The sequence below is a fragment of the Homalodisca vitripennis genome, chromosome 3 (assembly GCF_021130785.1).
Source record: "Homalodisca vitripennis isolate AUS2020 chromosome 3, UT_GWSS_2.1, whole genome shotgun sequence".
NCBI lineage: Eukaryota > Metazoa > Arthropoda > Insecta > Hemiptera > Cicadellidae > Homalodisca > Homalodisca vitripennis.
In genome coordinates this window covers 69,295,623-69,321,644 of record NC_060209.1, presented here as the reverse complement: position 1 = coordinate 69,321,644, position 26,022 = coordinate 69,295,623, and the positions used below count along the sequence as shown (strand labels likewise).

At 34.3% G+C, this 26,022-nt stretch overlaps 1 protein-coding gene and 1 long non-coding RNA gene across 2 annotated transcripts in view; one reads left to right on the top strand and one right to left on the bottom strand.

Annotated features, from left to right (window-relative positions):
- LOC124357047 (polyphosphoinositide phosphatase-like) overlaps positions 1-25,496 on the top strand; it is a 33,158-nt gene extending 7,662 nt beyond the window's left edge. Inside the window, exons 3-15 of the mRNA XM_046808444.1 lie at positions 940-1,147; positions 6,101-6,201; positions 6,715-6,793; positions 8,809-9,079; positions 11,290-11,485; positions 15,235-15,433; positions 16,252-16,489; positions 17,404-17,629; positions 18,055-18,181; positions 19,590-19,793; positions 20,567-20,722; positions 23,301-23,483; positions 24,648-25,496. Of these exons, the coding sequence (XP_046664400.1) occupies positions 940-1,147; positions 6,101-6,201; positions 6,715-6,793; positions 8,809-9,079; positions 11,290-11,485; positions 15,235-15,433; positions 16,252-16,489; positions 17,404-17,629; positions 18,055-18,181; positions 19,590-19,793; positions 20,567-20,722; positions 23,301-23,483; positions 24,648-24,909 (2,450 nt within the window). The 3' untranslated portion in view covers positions 24,910-25,496. The remainder of the gene's footprint in view (positions 1-939; positions 1,148-6,100; positions 6,202-6,714; positions 6,794-8,808; positions 9,080-11,289; positions 11,486-15,234; positions 15,434-16,251; positions 16,490-17,403; positions 17,630-18,054; positions 18,182-19,589; positions 19,794-20,566; positions 20,723-23,300; positions 23,484-24,647) is intronic.
- Positions 23,178-24,783, bottom strand: LOC124357048. The gene is made up of 2 exons (XR_006921916.1): positions 24,664-24,783; positions 23,178-23,472 (listed from the first exon to the last, which is right to left on the bottom strand). It is a non-coding gene; the product is annotated as an uncharacterized LOC124357048 (long non-coding RNA).
- Positions 25,497-26,022: the final 526 nt, after the last annotated feature.

Here is a 26,022-nt window from a genome sequence, read left to right as displayed (position 1 = left end):
ATGAAATAAATTTAATTTTAACCCTTGAGTGCCAACGTCCGATTTTAACAGATGACAAAAGGTGTCTGAAAAGTGCCAATGTCCAATTTTACCGGACGACAAAAGTTGGCCGAAAAGTGCCGACGTCCGATTTTACCGGACGTTCGGGAAAAAGTCACTAAAAATTTTAACCTTAAATATTTTTAAATAATATCATATTGAAATGTTTGTGAAGAATCGTTCTTTTCAAAATAAATTGTTATAGTACATTTCCGATCAAACTTTAAATTATGAAACTCAGATATAAATATTTTTGGTTGCCATAGCTATCGGAAATAATGTGACAATAGTTTCTTAAAAGTTGTATAACTTACTCATTATTGAAGATAATATAAATTTTTCAAGATTTACAGACAATTGCATACGATTTCCAGTGATAGGGACTAAGAAAAGGATATGAATTTTTTTGGTCATAATAATTTGGTTGAAAAATGAAATTTAAAAAAATGTTTGAATTTTTTTTAGGTAAGTCTATTTTTGGTATTCCTAAATTTAGTGTTATGGTAACTTTGTTATTTCATGTTAATTAAACAGAGTTTTCAGATAAAAATAAAAAAAGAATCATGTTGATAGCTTATTAAATAATCGAACAGTGAATTTTTTACTAAAACCTTGCAAAATGCCTTCAAAAGGGCTGGCACTTTTAGGTACACCCACTAGAAAAATTCCTGGCACTTTTCAGTATACCCAGTCAATAAATACTTTGCACTCAAAGGGTTAAAGATTTTTGGTTTCTTTCTAGAAATGTACACTGTGTTTTGGTTGTACATTTAAATAAAGTTTTCCACCATTACAATTTTTAATTTCAAAATTACATGCATAAAATCTGTATTTTTTTAAATACCAAATTGACTTAGGTAGAGTGTATATAGAAATTAAGTTTTCAATTTATGTTTTCAGGGTTTGTACGATTCATGGAAGGATTCTACATGGTCCTCGTAACCAAGAGACGCAGGGTAGCTGTAGTTGGTCTCCATACTATCTACAAAGTTCAAGACACAGCTATTATTTATATACCCCATGAAAGTGTGCGTGTTGCCCATCCAGACGAGGCCAGATATCTGAAAATGTTCCAGAGTATAGATCTTTCCAGCAATTTCTATTTTAGGTAAACTTTATACCCACTTAAAACCATAGCTTTTAACCACTTGGTATTTTTCCATATGATGAGTAATATTTTGTACTCTCATGATGAATGTTTATCCTCATGTTTTCATAAAAGACTATGAAACCAACAAGAATTGCCTAAATGGAGCGTTTGTAAAGTCACACATAGTTATTACTATTTAATTTCTTTTAGAGAAGAGCCTAAGTCTGCACTTAGTACTGATAGGACCTTTCCACCTCTCTTACTTAATTTTTAGATCCTCAAAACTGAGGTTGTTACAGAAACTTATAAGATCGAAGAGCTTCTGATTTCTTATGTTCTTTGGGATCATGGGATAAGCTCCTATGCGTTTTTCCTGGTTTTGCAAATGGCAAGACAGTTTAACCATATGTGTTTGCCTCCATGGCTCTGTATGCTACTCTGTCGAAAGCTCCTTCAATGTCCATGAAGGCACTAACTAGGGCTTTCTTTTCCTTGAACGTGTCTTCCTCCACTAAGCTCTGGAGAGCAAAAGTGGTTGACTTAACTTCGACATGTGCATGTTGATATAAACTGAGTGTGGATACTGACGAGGTTTCATCTCTTATGTGTCCGTTTATTATTTTTCCATGGTTTTCACCATGAAGTAAGATAAAATGATCAGCCTGTGTGACTTAGGCTGAGACAGGTCTCTACCTTTTTCAGTACAAACACCACCAATGCTCTCCTCCAGTTCTTTGGAATAAATCCTAAAGCGAAGTTGCTCCTGAACAATTGTTACAAAGAGTTATTAAGTTATTTAATAAAATATCCAACCCTCCCTGTAGTAGGGCTGGAAAGACCATCCGCCCTCAGTGATTTAATGTGCTTGAAGGATGTAATAGCCCATTTAATCTTTTCTTGTAAAAAAATTTTTCTTGATTTCAATGTGGACCTAGCAACCTCCCAGTTGGTTCTCTTCTCCGCCAGAGAATAGAATCATCATCTCGAGGTGATAGTCTGTCTGGAAAATGCATCTACAGCAGCAATTCTAACGTCACCTTTCTACTCTCAGTTAGGCTACTATTTGCCTTTTAACAATGACCCTAAAAAGTTTGAGTAGTCAAATTGGAGAATTTTATGGAGCTTAGCAGCCTCTGATAAACAGTTAATATTTGTACAAAAGTTTCTCCTTTCTAATTTATTTCTTGTACTCATTTAGGGCATTTTGATATAGGTACTATTTGTCTGTTCTTCTTGCCTGTTTGAAGAGTTATCTAGTTTAGTTTTAAGTATTTCCAGCCTCCTTGTCCATCAAGGCATGCCTTTCTTAAATCTATTGCTTCTGAGGGGCCCGTTTTTGTCATAGACTTTTATTATGGCATTTGGACTGACCTTCCTAGTTCTACCTCATTTTTCTGATAGGGATTGGGATATCTAGTAACTCTTATGCTAGGAACTCCCTTTATTCCCTCCAGTTAGTAGATTTAGAAACCCTATATCTCATTTGTCTTTATCGCCACCCAAATCTAACAAAACTATATATATCAGTTCCTCACCATGTTTGTTAATACTGGAGCTGCCTCAGTAGGTGTGGTATGCATTGCTGTCACAGCCAAGGGTTAGAGCCACTCTCTTCTTTGCAGTACTCCAACTGTATTTCTTCTTCTATGGGTGTACAATTTGTTGATGGATTAGGGAAGTATGCTGAGCCAATAATTACCTCTATTTTCCTTTGTTGGGCAGCCACTTCTACTGTCACTGCCACCAAGTCTCTCATTATTAATTCTGTAACAGGAAAATCATTAATTTGTTTTGAGACTGAATCACAGGTTCTTGGGTTTTCAACATTTTGATCAAACATTAGATTACCAATCTGAGTCATTAGACCTCTGTTGATTCCTTTGTTGACATAAGGTTTCTGGATTAAAGCAATGCATTGTTCAGGCCTGATGAAATAAACCTCCTACCCAAGACGTCAGTTAAACTGTTTTAAAGTTGTTCTGAATTTTATGTTTACAACTTTTCATTTCCCCCTTCCCAGATGATCCAGGATTTCTAATCTTCTTAGTTTGTTTCGGATCTGTGGCTCCCTTTTTCTCCTTAACCAAAACTGATGGTCCCTCAAGTAAGAGACCTCTCTTCAAGAAGAGAGAACAGGTAGGATTTTTGTTGTCTTCAGCAATTTTAACTTTTGGAGGAGACCTCCCTGTGTTGGTTTTGTCAGGAACTATTGATTCCACAGCAGCTTCCTCTATATCTCTTCAGTGTTGGCTTTTTCTTTTTTGGTTGCCTCAGGCTTTTCTTTCCCCTCGCCCTGCTTTTTTTGGGTCTTTCGATAATCTTTGAGATTTCCTCTTCAATCTAAGTTGAATTTATCTTAACTTGTAACTGATCTAGGGATCCTCTTTTTTTAGTTTGTTCACAGAAGCACAGGTGAGCAGCATTGAGCAAGAACGCTGTTCCAGTACTGCATAGATATGCCCATTACTAATCACTCTACTTTTTGTGAGCTTTCATCCACATTTTGAGAGCTACTAGAGTTGTCTGGTTTAGATTTAGATTTTGGTTTTTCTGCATTACTCATAGTTTTACCACGAGTAGCTGGGAACTAAAAATCACCCCAAGCAGCACTACGCTCTATCGGGAGAAAACTACAGTAAACTGGAGGTCTTTAGGTATCTAGAGTTTGCATATTAGAAATCAATCTCTCTCTTGACCAGGAAAGTAGGGAAAAAAGTTGAGAAAAGAATTGAAACCAAGTTTTCTTGATGAAGATTTTCCCAATAGATGAGAGTAGAAGGAAAAAAACTCAGTGAACGATAGATGATAGGAAAAAACCAAGTTAGTTCAGCTCAGCCTGATTGCTTATAATGGGAAGATGAGAAGTAGATCAAGTAGTAGTCCCCCCCAGTTGCGTACACACAGAAATTAATGCTGCTTGGACGCACTGACTTGGCAACTGTATTAGTGTATGAAGACTCTACCATTTTGCACCTTACACATAGTTCGCAATAATACAAGTATCACAGCTATGGTAAAGAGGATTAATTAAATATGAATGTTAAATTTAGCTCTATTTCACTTCTGCTTAGTGCAGCGTCTGATCTGATCTGACACCATCACAGACTTAACTCCTGGAATCAGGAGTCCACTTCCGTCTCAAGGGATCTAGGAAGACCAAAACATTAAAGTAGCCTTTGTAATACTACTTAGTAGTTGCCATGATTTCAGTGTTCTTCAAAACATACTCTTGATGACACAATGAGTCAGTCTAAACTTCCCTTTTCTGCCGATGACTTCAATAACCATTTTGTTAATATATGTAATAATGTAAATAGTAGTAATGATAATGTAAATACAGCTAGTGCCATAGAGATATTAAAATCAACCATCAAGAGTCCTCAGGTTTTGCCTTTTAAGTGGAGTTATGTACAAGAAGAGGAAAAGATGTACAACATGTTACACGAAAATTGCAGAACGTTTTGGTGCTGCTACAGCACGTAAACAAGCAAAACAAGTAATTACACATTGTGTAGGTCGTCCTGATATCCCAAACATGTGTATGTCCTGTTTCTTTGGGACACACAATTGTTCAAAAAAATAAAGCTGTACATTTCTTGCTCATAAATAAAATATTTCAATTGTAAACTAAGATGACTTACTCAATTTCTTACCCAAAACTAAGCTCACCCGGCCACGTGCATAGAATTTATGCATGGTACACTAGGCATGTTATATGCATATTTGGTATGTTATGTCAGTATTTTATGATACTTCAAATGGTTTACAGCAACAATTTATAAAAATAAAATATATAAATTAATCAAATTTTTTGTCTTTTAATGCATGGCTCAGTATGGAACTATTTTGATGCATCATATTTATGCACTTGGCTGGGACTGGAAATTATTCTGTGCATAAAATATATGCACATGGCAGGGAAAGTGTTAAGAAACTTAAACTTTGTACTAGTTGTAATTTAGTTTTAAAGGCTTATTTTGCTCTTTTCCACTCTCACATTCCGTATGGCACCCTTCTCTGGGGTGGATCTAGTGGTGCTAAAGAGGTTTTCTTGTGCCAAAAGAGGGCTGTGCGTACAATTTTTAATATTAGCTATAGTGACACCTGTAAACCATATTTTATAGAATATGATATACTTACGCTTCCTTCAATTTTTATCTTACAAATTTTATCGTATGTAAAAGAAAACTTAGAATTATTTAATTTAAGAAGCTCAGTCCACAATCATTATACTAGAAACCAACATTCTATTGATCAGACGTTTGCTAGACTATCTAAAACACACGGCACATATCTTTATTTAGGCGTAAAACTCTTTAATAAGTTACCATTAGTTGTAAGAGACATTTCATGTAAAGATTTTAAGAATTCAATGACTAAATGGTTAAAAGAAAAAGCTTTTTATTCTGTAGAAGAATTTTATTCCTGTAGTATAAGTGATTGCATTTTCATGTAAATTGTGCTATGTTGATTTTTATGTGTCATGTAATTTATAAACTGTTTTGTTGTAGGCTATTTTAATTTTAATTTATGTGCTCCTATATGTTGGTCATATTTATATATTTATTTAGGCCTACTAGTGCTATTCTGACGTCAATACATTGTTATGTGGGATGACAATAAAGATTCTTGATTCTTGAGTTTGTTGCTTTCATGTTGTGTCGTTTTAATATCAGAGACTCCCAGGGTACAAAAGAGCTCCATCTATTTTGCCCAGAATAAATCCAGTGTAATCTAAATAAAGGGGTGTTCTCTTTACCTTATCAGCTACACAATTTCCAGATTCCAGAAGTTAACTTTGACATTGTTTGAGGTTGTTACATATATTACATGGTTAAAATCAAGTGGCCACCAGTACATCAGCTATTAAACCTTCTGACCAAAAGCCCTTCATAAATCTATAGTTTTTCATTTGAAAATTGAACAATTCAGATATTTTTTGTGACTTACAGTTATGTTTAACTGTTCCAGCTACGGTTATGACATCACACACACACTGCAGGTTAATATGGCAGTTCCAAGAAATATTTCTCATCTTCAGAGTTCTTCCAATCTTCATCATAAAACACCAGGTCAGGTATTCATTATTTTATTTAACCATTGGTAGGTTAATCTATCTTTACTTTAAGGTCACTTCTTACATGTCAAAACATGTGCCAAAAGACTCACACAAAGGAGGCCTATAGGTGCAGAATATTAAATACTTTCAGACAGTTAGGCAGCATCAAAGTTACTTGACGCCTGTTCCTTTCACTCAAAGGCAATATGGGAATGCAAGAATACACTAATGGAACCGGTAAAGGAGAACAAAGTTGCCCTTGGCTGGGTGTCAGGCTATAAAGGCATTTCTGAGAATGAAACATCTGACGCTCTTGTCAAGATTAACTCTGAAAACCTCTTGGTAGGACCAGAGCCGGGGTTTGGAGTAGCTTTCTCCTACAGTGAAGCTCTAGCGAATGTTTGGCCAAAGAGGATTAGATCCAGGACCCGGTTCCATCAGGGATCTTCTTTAGAAAAACAAACTGTAGCTTATATGTTTTCAAAACAGTATTGTCAGTTTAAACTGTATCTATTGAATGTTCCAGGTCCAATTGAACATGCAGTGGCAGAAGATTTATTTGCATCTCTTACAGATGAAGACAGTACAAGTAATGCTAAAAGTAGGTAAGTGAAACTTTTGTCACGGTTTTTTTCAATTCCATTTTGTCCAAAATTAAAATTCAATTTGTTTCACTCCTCAATTATATATATATATACTGGGTGTCCGGAAAAGAACTCCCTACTTTTGGAAATTACTCATGATAGTATTAGTTTAAATGGATGAGTAATAATCCTTTGGTGCTGTAGAGTATATTTGTAAGTTTTAGTTTCGAACGTTGGCAATAAGTTTGGTACACCTGTTTGACCTTGAGCGTAGTTTTACCACACGCCGCATCCAGCACTCAGCGCTGTCAGTACTGTCAGTGCAGAATTGATGGTAGCGAAGACTTTTTAAACAATGTAATTTTTACTGATGAATCAACGTTCCGCGTTAATGGGGTTGTAAACCGCCACAACTGCAGAATTTGGGGGTCTCAGAAACCACAGGAGATCGTTCAATACCAATGAGACTCGCCTAAGGTTAATGTGTGGTGCGGCCTAATGAACGACCGAATTGTTGGACCTTTTATTTTTGCAGAGAAGACAATAACTGGTGATATCTACTGCAACATGCTGGAACTGTACGTGTTTCCACAGGTGGATGACATCGAGGCGGAAAAGGGACTGGTCATATTCCAACAAGACGGTGCGCCGCCCCACTACAAACAATGTGTGCGCTCAGTCTTACATGCCCGTTTCCCAGGAAGATGGATGGGTAGAGGTGGCCCAATCGCATGGCCTCCAAGAAGGCCCGACATAACACCATTCGATTATTTCCTGTGGGGTTATGTCAAGAACTTTGTGTATTCAGAGAAGATACGTAACATTGACCATCTTCACCAGAGAATCATAGCAGCAGTAGCATCGGTCACACCTAATATGTTAACTAATACCTGGAGAGAGTTAGAATATTGCTTGGATATCTGTAGGGCTACAAATGGTTCACATATCGAGGTGTACTAGTGTTAAAAAAAATTTATTTCATTACCTTTCATTTAATGTAGCAATCATAGCAGTCATTGTAATTTGTATATTGTACTGAATAAATAAAAAGAATCCAAAACTAGGGAGTTCTTTTTCGGACACCCGGTATATATATATATATATATATATATATATATATAAATAGTTAAATGCTCAACTAATGACACACAATATATATATAGCTGTTTCATCATGCTGCCCACATAGCCCATTAACATATTCTGTGTTGAAGAATCTCTTCCTTTAAAGATAATTTCTCTGATAATGTGCCCTGTAACACACAATAATCCTGTTATTCAACACAGAAATTCCAGCTGTAGTATCTCAGAGGTTACTTTTCTGAAAGGTGAATGTAAAACAAATTTACTAATCCTTAGTCCTGGGAGTTCCGGCCCATCTTCTTTGGTGCTTGTCTATTTTTCAGGTACACACGTTACTCCTGGATATGTCACAGAATATGAGGTCTTATGAAATTTGTTCATGATGTAGTATTTTCCAATTAATCAGCAATTTTGTTACCTCTAATTCAAGCCTGGCCTAGGACCCAGTATATAGTGAGATTACGAATTTTGAGTTAAGCTCCATTTAACCTTCTACTAAGTGCAGTGTCTGAAGAGATCAACTGTGGTACAGATTGACTTCTAGAATCTGAAGTCTACTTCTCTCTGAAGGGATTCATAAAAAGTCTGTGACGAAAACATTAAAAACGAACTCCTTGCATCGTTTCAACAACAGACATCTAGTCTACAAGAACCTCAGTCTGGTTACCCAGTCTATTCAGTGTAGTCTAGATTAAGTGAAGCAGATCTGACACTGTCATAGTTTACTCTTGGAATATGGCAGTTGTAAACCTGATGAAACAATTAGGATACCTCTTCATCTAGACTACACAGATTATTAATTTTATTGGGCAATGGAATTACAATATGTGTTTTTACCTTTTTTGAACATGTGACTTTTTCATTTCTTTATTTTAGTAAATTTACTGTAGTGTGAGTATGTTGTAGTTTTTGTGTTTTCAGTTATTCAAGAGGTATTGTTATGTGTTTTCTCAGGGAGGAAGACTCTCAGGGATCTTCAGCTATAAAGTCCTTGGTTCACTTTGGAGTGAGGGGAGAGCCAAATCGCAGATACGTCTGGAACTCCTATCTTCTGTCTCGTGTGGAGAAGGAACTCCATCCGGATTGGATACTTTATATAATGCATGGTTTCATCAGCCAATCGAACGTCAGCATCTTCGGTAGATCAGTCTACATTGCTCTCATTGCCAGGAGATCCAATAAATATGCAGGCACTCGATTTCTTAAGAGAGGGGCTAATTTTGATGTAAGCTAAGCAATATAATTACAATTTATAGTAATAATAAGAAACTAATAATAGATTTCAAACTCAAATTATGGAGTAGTTCAATTCCAATGGCGTTTTGCTCAATCCAGATAAAACTGAAAACATACATTTACTGTTAAGCATGTTTTGCAGATTTCAAAAAATAGTGTTTGTATCACTAAACAATGGCAAATGTTCAGAAAAATCCTGTTTCCTTCACAATCCTTCCATTGTCAAAAACAAACTTCAAACTTAATATATGGTTTGATTTTCTCTGGAAACTGTAACAAACCACATATCATTGATACTATAAAAAGGCATTGTGAGTATAACTCAGATCTCTGGAACATTGTTATTAGTAAATAATTCAAATTATAAAAACTTGGTATATTTATGATTTAGCTATGTGCACTATAGCTATTTATGTTTTACCCATGAGGATGGGCAGAATAAGGGTTAAATGGGATCAGCCTCTCCTTTAAAAAAAAACAAAAACGTTATAAACATTCAGATTAACAAAAATAACAATATTTAAAATAAAAATAATACATTTGTATTGTTTGGTGAAAACTCTAAATAGTCATATTGTAGTCTCATTGGAAATTTACAACATTCTAGAACCTATTATAATAAATACTCTTATAAAACAATAAAAACAAGCATGTTTATAGTTGGCTTTGGAGAACCTCCTCCATGTATTAGAACAATTTTAAATATAAACAATATTATATTTTGATTTTTATTGCAAATTATGTTTTACTTTTAATTTTCCTTTGTAGAAGTAAAGATAGACTGTTGAAATTTTGTAATACTATATATTTGATTTGGCACTTATCTGTAAACCAGACATTGTTAATAATATGTGCAAAACCAATCAGCTAATATAAATGTAGTATTATTACTAAATTAGTGACTAAAATTCAATTGTGAATAACTAAAATGTTCTGTGTAAGAGAATAACTATGCAATACAAATAAACATTTTATGACCAAAGTAAATGAGAGCTTTACGAAGTATTTTAATGTTTCATAATCGTTAACTGTTCTAATTGTTGCTTTAGAATTGAAAATCATGTTACGAATATTAATTTTTGATCAATATTGTGGTTCTTTCTGTAAGTCTTAATTTTGTTCTTAATTGCTATGCTAAAAAAGTGTTAATTTATTTCATATTTGTAGTGTAGTCTTCAAAATTGTTTAGTAGAATAAAGAAATATAAACCACCTGTAACATCTTTATTATTTATTAACTATTGTATTATTGTATTTTTAGGAGTTTAGTTCACCTACCTTTTTATTGCAGCATCTGGTATACCATATCAATGAGAAATGGATGCCATGTCTCCTCGACGATTTTCTTTCTAAAAATTCACATTTAGTGTCTTGTGTATGACTTTGTGACCCAGAATAAGTAAATTGATTTGCCTTGTTGCACGATGTTGAAATAAGAAGTGTTGTTTATTTTATTGTGCTTTCACTCTGTAGATATTAACAAATTGAAAATATTGGTTAAAATAATTAAACATATGGTATATGGTTGTGCTGTCATAATACAACGTTTACACATAACAGATGAGTAAATTTAACTGGCCCTTTGAATTCACATTACACAACTTTAGGGGGGATTTTTGCTGCTTTAAAGACCAATGGAGTGTATCCCAGAAGGATTTATGATATAAGAATAGGCCTATGTTATCCTAGGGATCCTAGGAAGTCTGTATAAAATTTCAGTCCAATCGGTTGAATAGTTTATAGGTGAAAGCAAAACAATCAAACAAAGGCACTTTCACATAATATTAATTAGGATGTTTATATAAGAAAGAGCCGCCTCCTCGCCTCGTTATTCATGGTTTCTATTTAACCTCCACGCATTTGCTATGAAAGTGATTTCAATGTTTCCTGCCTTGCCTCCTACCTGTCAGTGTCAGTACCCTGCCCCTACCACTCCAGTTCATAATCCCTTCTGTCATTGCAATGTCTTTATTTGGCCATCATTGTCATTATGCATGTGTCAAATTGAACTCGTGTGACCTGCTTGATAATTTGCTCATTCCATAAGATCTCTTTACCAGTCTCTTGAGGTTTGAATTATTCAAGTGCCACTGTATTTAAAAAACTGTACACTTTTAAATTGTTACAACATAAATAGTTTGTTAAGAGCAGTGCTTGATATTTATTTTCATTAAAAAGTGTGGTGTTTATGCTGACGCAGGGAGATGTAGCCAATGAGGTGGAGACAGAACAGCTGGTAGAGGACATAGGTATCTCATCCACAGAGAACCCACGGATGAGCTCCTTTGTGCAGATGCGAGGTTCTATCCCAGCCCATTGGAGCCAGGACATCAGCAAGATGGTGCCAAAGCCTGCCATCACCTTCGACCTCAGTGACGCCTTTGCACAAACTGCCGGTCAGATACTTCATTCCAAGAAACTTATTTTTTCAGGGTTTTAAAAGATTTTTTTATGTACAAGGGCTATCCAGAAAGTAACAGACGTTTTGAATGGTGTGGCAGTGGGTGGGACTACAGCCGCCATCTTGGTGACAAAACACTGTGCGTTTCAGTATGCATCAAGCTGTAGTCACGCAGTCTGTATTTCTTTTACTTTTCTCACTGTGATTATTAAAATGTGTGCTGCAATTGAAAATCCCGCCACTTGTGAAGTGTGTTCAGTTCTAAAGTTTTTGTCGGAAAAAACCATAAACTAATTGAAATCTTTCGCCAACTGTGAAGTTTATGGAAATGGAATGAGTGCAAGCAGAGCAAGGCAGTGGTGTATTGACTTCAAAAATGGCCACACCATTGTTCATGACGATAGTCGTAGTGGTCAGCCTAGCCTAGTGACTGAAGATTTGATATTGAAAATCAATGACAAAGTTCGTGAAAATCGCTGTTTAACAATGACTGAACTCTCAGTACATTTTCCACAAACTTCATGAAGTTTACTTTATGAAATTGTTGTAGAAAAGCTTGGATACCACAAATTTTGTGTCAGGTGGGTTCCAAAAATCCATAGGGAAGATCACAAAAAACAAAGACTTGTTGCATCGTTAACTTTCCTTAATGACAAACTTCTCGATCATATCGTTACTGGTGATGAAACATGGGTGATGCATGTCTATGGAATGGGGGCACACCAATTCTCGAAAAAAAAAACCTAGAAAATGTCTCCAAACTCATGGCAGCGAGAATCGAAAAACTTGTGGCATGTTATGATAAATGTCTCAATTTGAACAGGGATTATATTGAAAAATAGACTAAGAGTGTAGCTTTTAAATGCATATAATAAATGTTCCTATTTCACTTGGTTAATTTTTTATTTCAAAACGTCTGGATAGCCCTTGTATTATCTCAGTTCACTAATTCAGACATGATGAAGTTCTTAACTAGTAGACTCCAATGGTGTTACATAATCCACATAAGTAATGTTTCAGAAGGTTCTCAAATGAGGGTAACTACATTTGTTGGAGCTCTAATTCTTAAGGTTAGGCATTAGAACGTTAAGCCTGGATAAGATCATGGATCCTGTATATCTGTTTGCTTCTTCAGCTCATCTTTATTTCAATGTAGACTAGAATGGGAATAATGCATTATATCTGACATCAAATACAGAGATGAAATCAAAATGTTAAGTGTTAAAATTATACATTGATATTGACTATTATCAAGGTTTTCTGGTTTATGTTCAAAATTGCTAAGACAATTCAAATATTTAAATGTGACGGTCACACTGTAGATATTCTGCAATCAACAAATGTTTTGGTGCAACATTTGACTGCAGACAGTATGTCGTCTTTTGGTATGTTGTGTGTCAGTAGAAGATAAACAGTATAACAAGTTTGGGATTCATTTATAAAGAAAATTACATTTGGTGTGTTTGGATTCCAATCACCATTTTTATTTTAAGATATAAATATAATCATATTACCATTTTAGTTTTAAGGATAATCACATTAAAAATGTTTGCATTTATGGTGTGCTATCTTTGAGGGCTATCCAGAAAGTAGATTATGTTTCGCTCAGTAGCCGCTAGGGGCGTCCCGCTATCACTGCCATTTTGATGTCAGAGTTTTTCTCTTTTCAGTGGCTGTCCATCCGTGCTAGTGAGAGGTTACTGTTGCTCCTTTTTGTTTTACAATAGCAGTTTAAAATGTGTAACACAAGTGAAAATCCTGCAAGTTGTGAAGTGCGGTTGTTAATACGGTTTTTGTTGCCTAAGCACAATAAACCAATTGAGATTTATCAATAACTCTGTGAAGTTTATGGGAACAATGTTAGTGAAGGTGGAGTGCGTCAGTGTTGCATTGGGTTTAAAAATGGCCAAACTAGTATGCATGATGACATACAAAGTGGATGGCCAAGCATTGTGACCGATGAAATTGTCTCTTAAGTCGATGAGAAGTTTAAAGATGACCACCACTCACAACAACAGAACTCTCGTTTTCCTCAAATTTCAAGAAGTTTGTTACACAACATTTTTGTGTAGATGTTAGGTTACCATAAATTTTGTGCAAGAGGGTACCGACAACATACAGCAAATCGGACTCGATAAGTCCTCAATGTTTTTAAGTTGGAGGTGTTTCCATATTCGCCTTACAGTCCAGACCTTGTACCCAGCGACTACCACCTGTTTCCATCAATGAAGACCTGGCTTGTAACACAGAACTTTGATGACAACGTGGAACTGCGGGAGGGTGTGACTACCTGGTTGAAGTCTCAGGTGGCAGAATTTTATAACACTGGAATTTCAAAACTAGTTCACCGCTATGATAAGTGCCTAAATTTGTATAGTGACTATGTTAAATAGTATTTTAGTCACTTTTAAATGTATATAATTTTTTTTAAATTATATTAAAATGTAAGCTACTTACTGGATAGCCCTTGAATGATCAAGGTATGATTAATATCAATCGACTTAACTTAAGATGAAGTTAAGGAATACTTAATGCTCTACTGATTTATGCGTGTCTTAAACCACATTTCAATTTCAAAACCAGTTTTTTCAACAGATTGAGGGAACAGCAACGGGGAACCTTTATCAAGTGTTATTGCAAACATTTTCCAATAAAATCTTGAATATAAATCAAAACAAAATATGACTTGTTTCCCCAGTGTGTGGTTATGTTATGTTGATGATATTTTTACCACATTTAAAAAACCAAGATCTTAAAAACTACACTAACCAGTTAAATTTATTTTATTTAACTATTAAATATACTTTTGGATTAAAACAAAGTCATTATAACAATTTGTAGCTGTATTAGTAAAATTGAATAATGGTGACATAGTATATGACATTTACAACATTTGGACAAGGTCTTTTGAAACCAAAGGTTTCCATTTGTGGAGTCGCCTGAAGATGAAAAGTTTTCTTAAGGCCTCATCCAAAAAATAAAAATCTTTGGAAAAGAGTTGTTTCAATAACTACTAGATATACATTTTTCCAATTGCCCAACTGTCTTTTATTACATTTTTTTTACTTTTGAAATTAAAACATATTCATCATTACAAGTTTTATATATCAGTAAAAAGGAATAATGGTAACATAGAATATAACATTTAAAGATAACCCACATATGTAATTACTTTCTGGATTGTTCTCATATTAAAACATTTCACTGGATGAAGGCCATAAAATGCAATTAGTCCTTGGCCTACATCATTTTCACTCTCAGACAGATTTTCTAGTTTTGGAGAAATTACATAAATATTACTTGGTAAAGTTTTCTTGAACTGTAATATAATAAAGCATTGTTTAACGTGTTGACTATGGCAGACACCTTAGTGTGTAATAGTCCCGTGCACTGGCCAAAATCACTCAGTATAGAGCTGCAGGGAAAGTGTTAACTGTGCAATAACCTTGGAATCGGTGCACAAAGATGCATAAATCTGAATTCAAACACATCTTTAATTAGATACAGAAACAGGTAAAACAAAAAATATCATAGATGAACATTTTTATCAATTACTGTTTCTTATTATGAATAATGAGAATGATTACGTTACTAATTTAACTTCAAATCACAAACAAAACCAGTGGTAGGCAAAAGAACACAATGAAACATTTTTTAGTAATTTAGTATTTAAAAATTACATGTAATCATTTAAAAATAAATTTGTTTTGATTCTATAATATGTTCTGTATAATATTGAAACAGGTGCTCATTTCAACAAGCTACTACAGCGCTACGGTTCTCCCATCATAATCCTGAACCTGGTGAAGGAGAGAGAGAAGAAGAAGCATGAATCACAGCTGAGTGGAGAGTATCTGTCAGCTATCACATATCTGAACCAGTTTCTACCCCCAGACCATCGTATACAGTATGTGCACTTCGATATGGCACGGATGAATAAAGGGTGAGAATATTCATCTTTAAAGAAACGTATTTAAAATTTTCTATTATCTGTGGAAAATCAAATCTGGTTTATAAATTAAATCTTTTATGAAGTTTTCTTCACTCGAATTAGCTTTATTCTTAATTAATAATATTTTTGTTGAAGTAAGTAACCCCTGAACTTTTATGCTAACAAAATTTGAATGAATGGATGCTAAACTACTTTTAAGATCATTAAGTATGTGATTGACCTTTCAAAGCACCCGCTAACATACAAACTAATAAAGTTCTCCATCTTTTTTACCACTTTTGTATTTTAAAATCATTACAGGCAGCAACATGTCTTTTTAAGAAAATATATGTTTTAATAAACCAAATATTAGACAAATATTTCAACTTTCAATTAATTGGCATAAATAAGTGGATAAATGTTTAAGTAACTCTTGATTTAAGATTCTGGCTTTAATTTTATTCATAAGAAATAGAGTGATTCCAAGCAGATTTAGCAAGCATTGTATAAAACAGAATTGCATTAATAATTTGATCTTTGACACATTAACCAGACAGGTTTTGTCAAGTTCTGATGCAGCTATGTACATGTACAGCCAATAACTGGTGCAATAATTTTTAGCATTCTTGTAATACTTGAAAGTAATTAAATAAAACATTATTAGTTTTAGTAAAGTATACATCAATAACTATTTTATAAAACAAGTATATCTCTTCCTGTCATTATTGTAGCCTGAATGTAGATTAATTGTAGCTGGAATTATTTTAACATTAAATAGTGAACAAGTAATTTGATTACGTTAAACATTTTGTTCAATTAATTACATGCAGAAAAGGTGCGAATGTGATGGGTGGATTGGCGGATATTGCTCGATCAGCCGTGACCAAAACAGGCTTCTACACAAGCTATCGGTCATACAGCAGCCAGCAGCATCTGACATCTGTGGTGGGACAAGAGTCCAGTGATGGACGTGTCCAGACAGGCATTATACGTGTCAACTGTGTCGACTGTCTCGATCGCACCAACACTGCCCAGTTTGCAGTGGGAAAATGTGCCCTAGGCTACCAGGTCAGTGAGCATTGATTGATACAATAGAATTAGTTTCCTGGAAAATATTGATGAGATACGGAAAGCACTGTTCTAGAATCTCGTAAATATTGTCAATTGAATTACAAACCAGCATATTACTAAATGTAATACAAAACGTATTGTTATAGTTCAGATTTTATGTTTGGTGGTCATAGTTCAAAATTTAGAGTCTAAAACATTTGAAGAGATAGTAGAACACTTGTAGCTGGATTGTACGACCATCTCAAAAGTGAATTGAAAAAGCGTGAGTTTATGAGTTCTTGGATGTGAGAAAGGTGAAGCGAGGAAAGGTAACATAATTCTATTACAGTTTGTAACTGGAAAGTGATAGTTAGATAAACACGAAAAAGCTTGGGTCTCTGTCTTATAGGTTATAAGATGTACACTATTAAAAAAAAATGATTAAACAACGTTGATCTAGTTTTATAAGATCTTTGGGTAAAGTAAATTTTTTTTAGTTATAAAATACATTAAGAGCTGTTTTTGTATCCTAAAAAGTTAACTTGTAACAGCTTAAAATCTTACTATTTTTCTACATGCTTGCTTTTTTTATGGAAAGATCCTTTTTATATGGCTACAGACTTGTAGTGGATGAATAAAATCATTCATTTAGTTTTATTAACATGCAACAAAAGTTTAGTCCACACAAAGATAACATTGATAAGGTTTATTAGCCAAAAGCGACGGACAGGGTCAGAGTAGCCAGATCATTAAAATAATATACATATTTGACTGTGTGACTTTGGCATTCCCATCATAATTACCCCTCTCTACCTTACACAACACAATGACATGAGACTTTTATTTGTAGTGCATAGAAAGTTTTGACATCCGAATTTAGTAAACTTCCAAACATGTATGTGTTAACCAGTGACATTAGTGTCTTGTGGCAGCTGTGCTCGATGGGGCTCTTGCAGTGGCCGGCCCTGGACTTTGACTCTGACTGCGTGCGGCTGTTGGAGGTCCTGTACGAGGACCATGGTGATACTCTGGCACTGCAGTACGGCGGTTCTCAGCTGGTACACAGGATTAAGACCTACCGTAAGACCGCTCCTTGGACCTCACAAGGCAACGACATCATGCAGACTCTCAGTAGATACTACAGCAACACCTTCTCTGGTAATTTCCTCTCAAACAATTTATTTTAATTTATTAAAACTAAAGATTATAACTGAAGATAGTAACTGAAGATTCCACACCAGTATTTTGAGTTGGTTCAGAAAAATATGTATGTGTACAATAGCTATAACGTAATTTATTACTATACTCTCTGTTTTGCCTTCTTCCATTGTACTGATCATTCACTCTATATCTAATCTGTACTTAATATTGCTGTCTCTCCAAACTAGTGCTGCACCAATTATTTTCCAATATTTCTCTGTAGTCTGAGATCTTTATAATTTGAGGAAAGTCCTGTGAATTAGCTTGAATTTTCATGACTCTGCTATAGTTCTATTTATTATCTCATTTGTCACGGTCTAAAGTCTAGTTAACATTACAATCTCATTGAAGGGTGCTTATTATCAAGTAATGCTTGTCAATAGACACTGAGAAGCAGCATGCCATGAATCTGTTCCTGGGCTTGTTTGTGCCTGACGAGCACAGTTCTCCTCTGTGGGAACAGGTTACAGACTACTACTTGCACAATAGCCTACTAGTGCAACATAGACTGTAAGTGTTATTGATTAAAAGCTTTTACATTTTTATGTTTTTAGCCTTTATGTTTAAAGTATTTACTTTTTTAGGTGTAAACTCTGTATACCTTTAATATACAGGATTTAACGTAAGCATAGCTGAAGATGTACATAGTTTAAAAGTGTAATGTAAGATGTACATCAAGTAAAGTCCAAAGCCGATCTAAAAATAAGAACTTTCTATTATAATAACTGATACCAGGTTTTTCCCTTTATCATTCATCTCTGCTAAACAATCCCTTTATAATGATGTACATCTTGAGCTATACTTTCATTAATTTTTTTTTGCCTAACTCCTTGTAGACCATTCTCCATTAGATGTGAAGAGTCACTAACTACCTTAAAACTATTTTTGTCCAGTATTCATTTACTAAGTTTAACATTCACAACTTAAGCTAAGACAAGAATATTAAACCCTCTAGAACAAGACCTACAATTTGAACTAATTTTTTAGTTCAAGAGTGAACACTTTGAGGTCGGATTTATGGCATTGTAATCTACTAATAAAGACCCTTAATTTGAAGTACTACTCGACCTATGCTCTCATTTAGGATTTCCTTATGACTCCTTGCAGGCCATCCCTCTGAATTAACAAAAAAATGGTAGTTACTTCAAAAAGTAGATTTATATGTGCAGTAATAATGTGCCAAGTTTTATTATTTTACTGTAATCGTATGGGAATTATCAAGCCCGTGTGGGACATGCACGCATGTATGTTCACCATCCTAATCCTAATAATATTATAAATGCAAAAGTACCTTTGTTTGTTTTGCTTTCACGCGTAAACTATTTCAACCGATAATAAATGTTAACACAGCATCTTTAGACTCGTAATATCAATATTTTGGCGCAACACAGTTATTTGATTCTTTGAACAAACTGTAATATAAAGATTTACAGAGACCTCTGGCATTATCTCTGAAATACATAAATACAAACATTGGCCAACAGATTGATAGATAATCTTATCGTAATGCGTAATAGCCATTTCAACTGATCCTCTCATTAAACTCTTAAAACCTTTTTTGTGACCACAGACACTGCAACATTCCGTAATTTTAGAAATAAATATCAGCTGATTTACACAAAAACATCCATCAATAAATAATTTTAAGTTGCACCAGAGTACCATGCTACATTTATATGCAGCTTTATACCTTGCATTATTAAGATTATTTAAAATGCCATTGTCGTAGAATAATCCCTTAAAAAGTGAACTCAAGAATCAGTTGGTTTGTATTTTACAAACTTTTGCTTCTTGTGCATTTTTCTATACCCAAAATGCCTTTTCACTGGGTTCAGGTTTGCTGTTGCTACTTGAAAGTACCAAAGCACTTTAATAGTCAAGTGCATCAAAGCTGTAACTAAAGTTGAATGATTTGCAGAACGCCCCAGACACAGTGGTGGGATCAAGAGGTGATGCAGTGCCTGCCACTCTCAGTGGCCCAATGTCACAAAACGTGCAAGGACTTCTTGAAGGTCTCTCCTCTGGACATTGAGTTTGTAGATGCCTACAGTGATTTTCACAGACCACACGAGTTCACTGAGCTTAATGAAACTTATGCCAACAAAATTAGCCATTCTGTCCGGTGAGTGTGTATATATTGATTAATAAAAAACTATTTTGTAGACTGATATTATAATGCACTCTAATTTAATTAATTTTCTTTGTTTGCTATTGCTTCTAATTTGTCACGGTGATTGTCATGTAAATGTTCAGCAGTTAAAATTTAATCCCAAGATGTAACTACTATATGTAGACTGTTACCAGAGTTCTTTCTTTCTGAACAAAGTGAAATCAGAAATTATAAATTTATTATTACGTAATATATAAATTCTACAACTAACACATGCCTCTTCAGTAATTTAAAATTGTCTCATCCTAAAATAAAATAATTTGCACAAGCCAAATAGCGTTTATACATAAACAGTGTCATCATAAATACAGTGGATCAGCATGTATATACAAGTATTTATTTCTAAAATGTGTATAGCTGGAAAGTACTTTTTTCTATTTTAAGAATTTTTTATGTTGAATTTTACCAGAGGCAAGGGGATAGATATTTTGAAATATTATTGTAGAATTTCAGTAATGATCTCTCGCTCAAACCCAACATATTATGGCTCTGATCGTGAGCTGTTATAATCCAAGTACTAGCTTATTACAAATTATTCAGCATTTCTTAACTCAGTTTGAACTTGGGTGTTAACTCTTCATTAAATTTGGACAGTTGGAATAATTTAAATTTAAAGTTTCCAAATCTTATCCAATTTAAACTATCCAAATTATAAAGATATAAATTAATTGATGATACATATATTTTATCATTACTTTATGTTATAAATATTCTGCACTTTACAGTGATTTCATGCCTCACTGTGTGACAGACTTCTCCCCCTTCACAGTAAGGATACGGCCAGGAAGACGCAGGGAGGAGACAGGCAGAGGTGCCACTGCAGGCAAGAATCCTTCCCTAACCGGTCAGAGTTCTACCAGCAGCACTGCTTCTACTGACAGGTTGGCAACATTGCAAACATTGTTCATCATCAACCATGTGAATCATGCACTGTTCAGTTGTAATCACTGATAGTCAGTTCAAGTCTATACAGTATTTCATAAAAATGAAACAGCTGACCTATGTTCCGATTAAAACCTTTCTTTGTTGAATGACATTTTAAAAGTAAAAAAAGTGATTGTTAGAGTCAAACTTGTGGATAATTCCAACTTTTTATTAAATATTTTGGATAATTTGAACTTTTCTTGGATGGATAGTTAGTCTTCTTTCAAAGTGTCTTTAGAACAAGGCATGTTAGGATATCTCAAATTAAGTTTTTCCACTGTATAGTTTCTCTTTTTTGTTCATGTAAAAAGACATGTATATCCTCACACTTGGTATTTGCACTGAACCTTGAAACAAATAAAAACTTATTTTGGTCAGTTATAGATAGGTTATGGTTACCAGTTAATTTCTTGGTTATAGATCTATTATATTCACATCTTGGCCTCTTAAGAATTTCATTTCCCTTTGAGCTATTGTCTTTTTTCCAATTATCTCTTCTTCTTTTATGAGAATGTTATGTTTGAAACATATCATTGTCATTGACCAGAACAATATCATCACTAGTCTCACATTGTTCCTCAAGATGGTGTTGGTACTCTCAGAACCAATACCTGCAGAACCAGTACCTGAGCTCCTCAATGCATGAACAACTCTTTGTGACTGGTGAACTAACTCTTCATTGATTTGTTCCTGAGAACGTATACATACAGCTAGAGTCAATTGCTGTCTTAAGTTAGCTTTCTTGTGAGATTCTCAATGTGAAATTAAATTTCCACTGTCCCTATGATTAGTTACAGTGTTACTAACTTTCAGTTTATCAGCATATGTAGGCTTATTGTAATAATAATATGTCAGTAGTTCACTGATGGCATCAGCTTGATTATTCAGAACCGATTTCAAACTCTCGTTCTCCCTCATTAAAAACTCATATAGTAACCCTTGATCTTTTTCATTCTTACTTAATTACAACCACTATTTTCAATTGCTCTTTGAGTTCAAGATTATCGACTTTAACATTACCCATAGTTTGAACTTCTACATTATGAGGAATAGGTTCATGTGGGTTAGAAACCTTGCACTGTTACAGAGCAATCTTACTTTGTTTCCTAGAGTTATAAAACATGTGTATTCTTCTTGATTAATCTCCACACAGTCACTATGGTAACAAAATTTATGTTTACCCTGGCAAATAAGCGCACTGCTATTTTTATAAACATTCTATCCACACTTCCTACATTTAAACACTTAGCTAGTGGCTGCCATTACGTCTTAATTTGTGGGATATAGCTTCAATGAATGACTATCAGAGTACTCAACCACTTCCAAGGTATGCAAATCGTTTTACGCAGGTGCTCCACTCACTATCCGAGTGTCAATAGCAATTGTCAGATATATATATTTTATATCCTCATCAGTGTTTAAACATTTGCTCTCTGTGACATTACAACTGGTTTCAGATAAAGCTCTTGCACCTAATTGTATACAGCATAATGTGCGACAACTTTGTGTTATGTTAGCATCAGTGTCTGGCATCTGCTACTATATACTGTCCTTTTCTTTAAATATATGTTTTGGCTGGGATGCATTTTATTTGTGATTCAAATGTGGGTGAATCTCCAATAGTGATTTCAAGGGAAGCAGTCTATCCTGGTTTTTGAGTCAAGTTGGGGTTTTTCCAGAGGCCAAAACTCGGCATTGAACTATAAAATTTAGTGATCCATCACTTCTCACTCATAAATTTAGTTGAAGTCTTAATGAATTCAATAATTGTAATGTGCTAATGTGTTTTGATTTAAAATAGGACAATTAATTAGTATTATAAAGTTCACATTAACTCCACATATCCTCAACATGTTATCCTGATTTTTATTAGGTCAACATAAATTGGAAAATCATGAAGTTACTAACAAGTGGCTTGAATACTTTGTACTATTATAGCCTGGCAATAACTTTTCAAGTTGAAATTTGTAGGTTTTTAAATTTTGAATGTGAATATAAATGCACAGATCTGTCATTTTATTTAACTTTAAACTAACTTATGTGACCACAGACTCTATTTATGTATATTGAATTCCAACCTCTATTGGAAGGATCAGATCTGGATTTGCTATAACCAAAATCGGATTCAGTAGTCTGGAGTTTTAATCTCATCACAGCAAATATTTTTCTGAACATCATCTTAATGTTTTTACAACTGTATATACTAAAAATTAACTTATGAAAATGCTTCCTGTATAATTCACATTGTTTAGTGTAAAAGCCAATAATAAACAAATAATAATTTATTTTTATATTTTACAGTGGGACTGAAAATTATGGGTTTTGGAAGTACCAAGGTTTTACATCACTAATTACAGAATAAAGAGTACTTTTAAAACTTATTCTCATAAATTTTACTGACAGTCTATTATGTACTTTCTTTGATACACTTTTATTTGCCTTTCTTTCACAGTTTATAAATTGTAATAGTGGAATATAACTCGTGGTTGAACATTGTAACAAATATGGTCACAGTATTTTTCCCAAAAATTTCAGTTCTGAAGAGAGTGATGAAGAGAGTCTAGATCCTCACCATTCGGAGAGCTACCACTCGTCTCCTGCCAAGGACATGACATCCTCAGGTCTTGTCACGTTCGACTCTCTGTTCCCTTCCTTCCAGCAGACCTACGGACAGGAGTTGCAACCTCCCTCTAAGTCTGACACTCACCTGTACAAGAGGTCAGATGTTAATTGTGCTATAATGATAAGAACATAACACAGATGTGCAAGTATTTCTTTGTTTAAAATTTGTTATTGACAATGGATGATTTAAAAATATAATATGTTGGAATTTACTCTCTTCTTCACATTAAAACAAGTTTAAGCATACACAAAAGATTAAAATGTTTTAAAACTAATCAATGTGCAGTGATGAATCTACCAGACCCAAACCGTGTCACTGGACAGAACTAGAGCACTGCACAACCCGTGTTGCACACAGAGGCTGAGAGAGACTGTAGAGTTAATTAATATAGGCACTTCCTATAGTATCATTGCACATCATCTGAGACGAAGAGAACAGGAAGGTGGGGGAGGAATAGAAAAGCAGACAATTAGGTCTTACCATTTTGATCTATATATCAAATTTACAGTGTGGGTCCAAATTTATAGACTGACGTTTGTTTGATCATTGCAATTCATTTAGGTTTACTTGTTAATTCTTTTTTTGATATTGGTCGCCGAAGTGGCCTAACGATAACAGAAATTAGTCGTACTAATTTTATGCTTACTGTTGATGTGCTAATTTGTATATAAAACCTCAATAAGTTTATGTTTGAAAAAATTCTCCTTGTGGTATATTATTTTAGTTTCATCTCCATTCACATGATGATTCTCCAGCACCAGCACTGTTGAGCAATTTCAGACTTTTCCTCTATCCCTTTTTTCGTATTGTATTTATTTTCTTGAACTCTCACATTTAGTAGTTTTTTGTCTTACCTCTATATTCCCTATCTGTGCTTTAAATATACATTTACTGTAGCCAAGGTGGCAGAGTTATACTTTATGGTGTTACTGCAAACAGTCTTAGGTAGAAAAGACCATAGTGTAAAAATTAGGTATGTTAAGTTTAAAGCTTTAAAACAATGTATGTTAAGCAAATTGGACAATCATTCCTTGTTGTTAGTAAAGCCACCGAGACCTAGAGTATGTGATGCAGTGAAGAGAAACAGCAAATAGAATAAATTCAGGCTCACAAGGTAGCAGAAATCGTTTTCTCACCATTGATCATGCATGTTGTGTATTTAAAGGAATTCGTTAATAGGGAATATCACATTCCATTGTATGGAGTATGATCCGAACCATGCATATCAATTTACTAGTTTTACACTTGTAATATTGCAGGTATGTGTTGATGTACCGTATGGCGAACAAGGCAGCGGAGCAACCTCTGTCAACCGGGATGGTATCACCTTCGCAGACACAGCCTAGCGTGAGAACTTCTGCTTTTGAGGTCACCCCTCCTGAGGTGAGCGAGAAGTCAGTAGCCATCTACAGCCAGTATGTGGAGAGGGCAAGAGGCAATGTGACTGTGAACACGGACAAATACCAAGCCTACGTTAACTGTGAACTAGGTGTCTTCCCAGTCGTGGGGTGGGAGAACTGAGCTATCTCCTCCTGTATCTGTAAGAGTGATATAATTTTAAATCTGACACAGAGTATACACTAATGTATTTACACTCTCACTGTAAGTTTTGATATTGATTCTATATTATTCACTGTAGTATTTTATTTCTGAAAGAAGTGACTGTTTTTAGTACAAAGTGAACCCATCCATGGGAATCATGAGGTAATCCTAACAAGAGTATGTATAGAATTGCTACCAGTGTTGATGATATCTGTGCATAATACAATTATAACAAGCTACGATTAGTGGCCACCATGTTAAATACACTATTTATATCTATAGGAATAAATAACAGAGAAGCCTACAAATGTAAATGCTCCATTAAGAAAATGATATTAACCTATTTTTCCTATGGGCACTCCGTACGATATATTTGTTTTTATTTTTTAGACGATTTATATAAGTTAAGTTTTATTAATATTACTAATGTTGTTCTTTTTTTGCTTCATTCCAGAGTGTTCTTTATATGAATCTGTGATAATGTATTTTTTATAGACTGTACTCAACATCTGTGATCAAAGCAGAAAATGTTATTATAACTATACAAATAAAGCTATACAAATAAATGTTTTGCTTGTCTTTACCAAGGCTTCTATAATATTTAGTTTCAAAGGATATGCTGCAGTTTCCTTAGCATTACACAGACAATCAAACCTTTCTCGAAAATGTCTAAAGAAATTTATTAATGCCAATACAAAAGCTTACAATCTACAACTAAGAGAAAGTTTTAAAGTGAACAAATTAACAAAACAGTTAAATATGGACTCATAAAGATTGCTTTAAACATTTTTAGGCTCTTCAAAGTTTATTGTATTTTCAATTATACTTTCATAGTGATTTTAGTTTTGCTTTTTGTACAATCGTGTTGTTGGCTTTTTACATTGCATAAAATAATGATAATATTTGAACCACCCGAGGTGGGAATCCTCTCTTACAAACCTATCTATACCACACAAGGAGGAACTGGCACCTGGCGGAGAACAACCTTATATAGTGTGGAAGAAAGATACTAAATAGAATGAGGGTAGAAATACCGAAGTGTGAGACAAACTTACAGAGATGATGTCTCCTGCCAGTGGATGAGAGCATTGT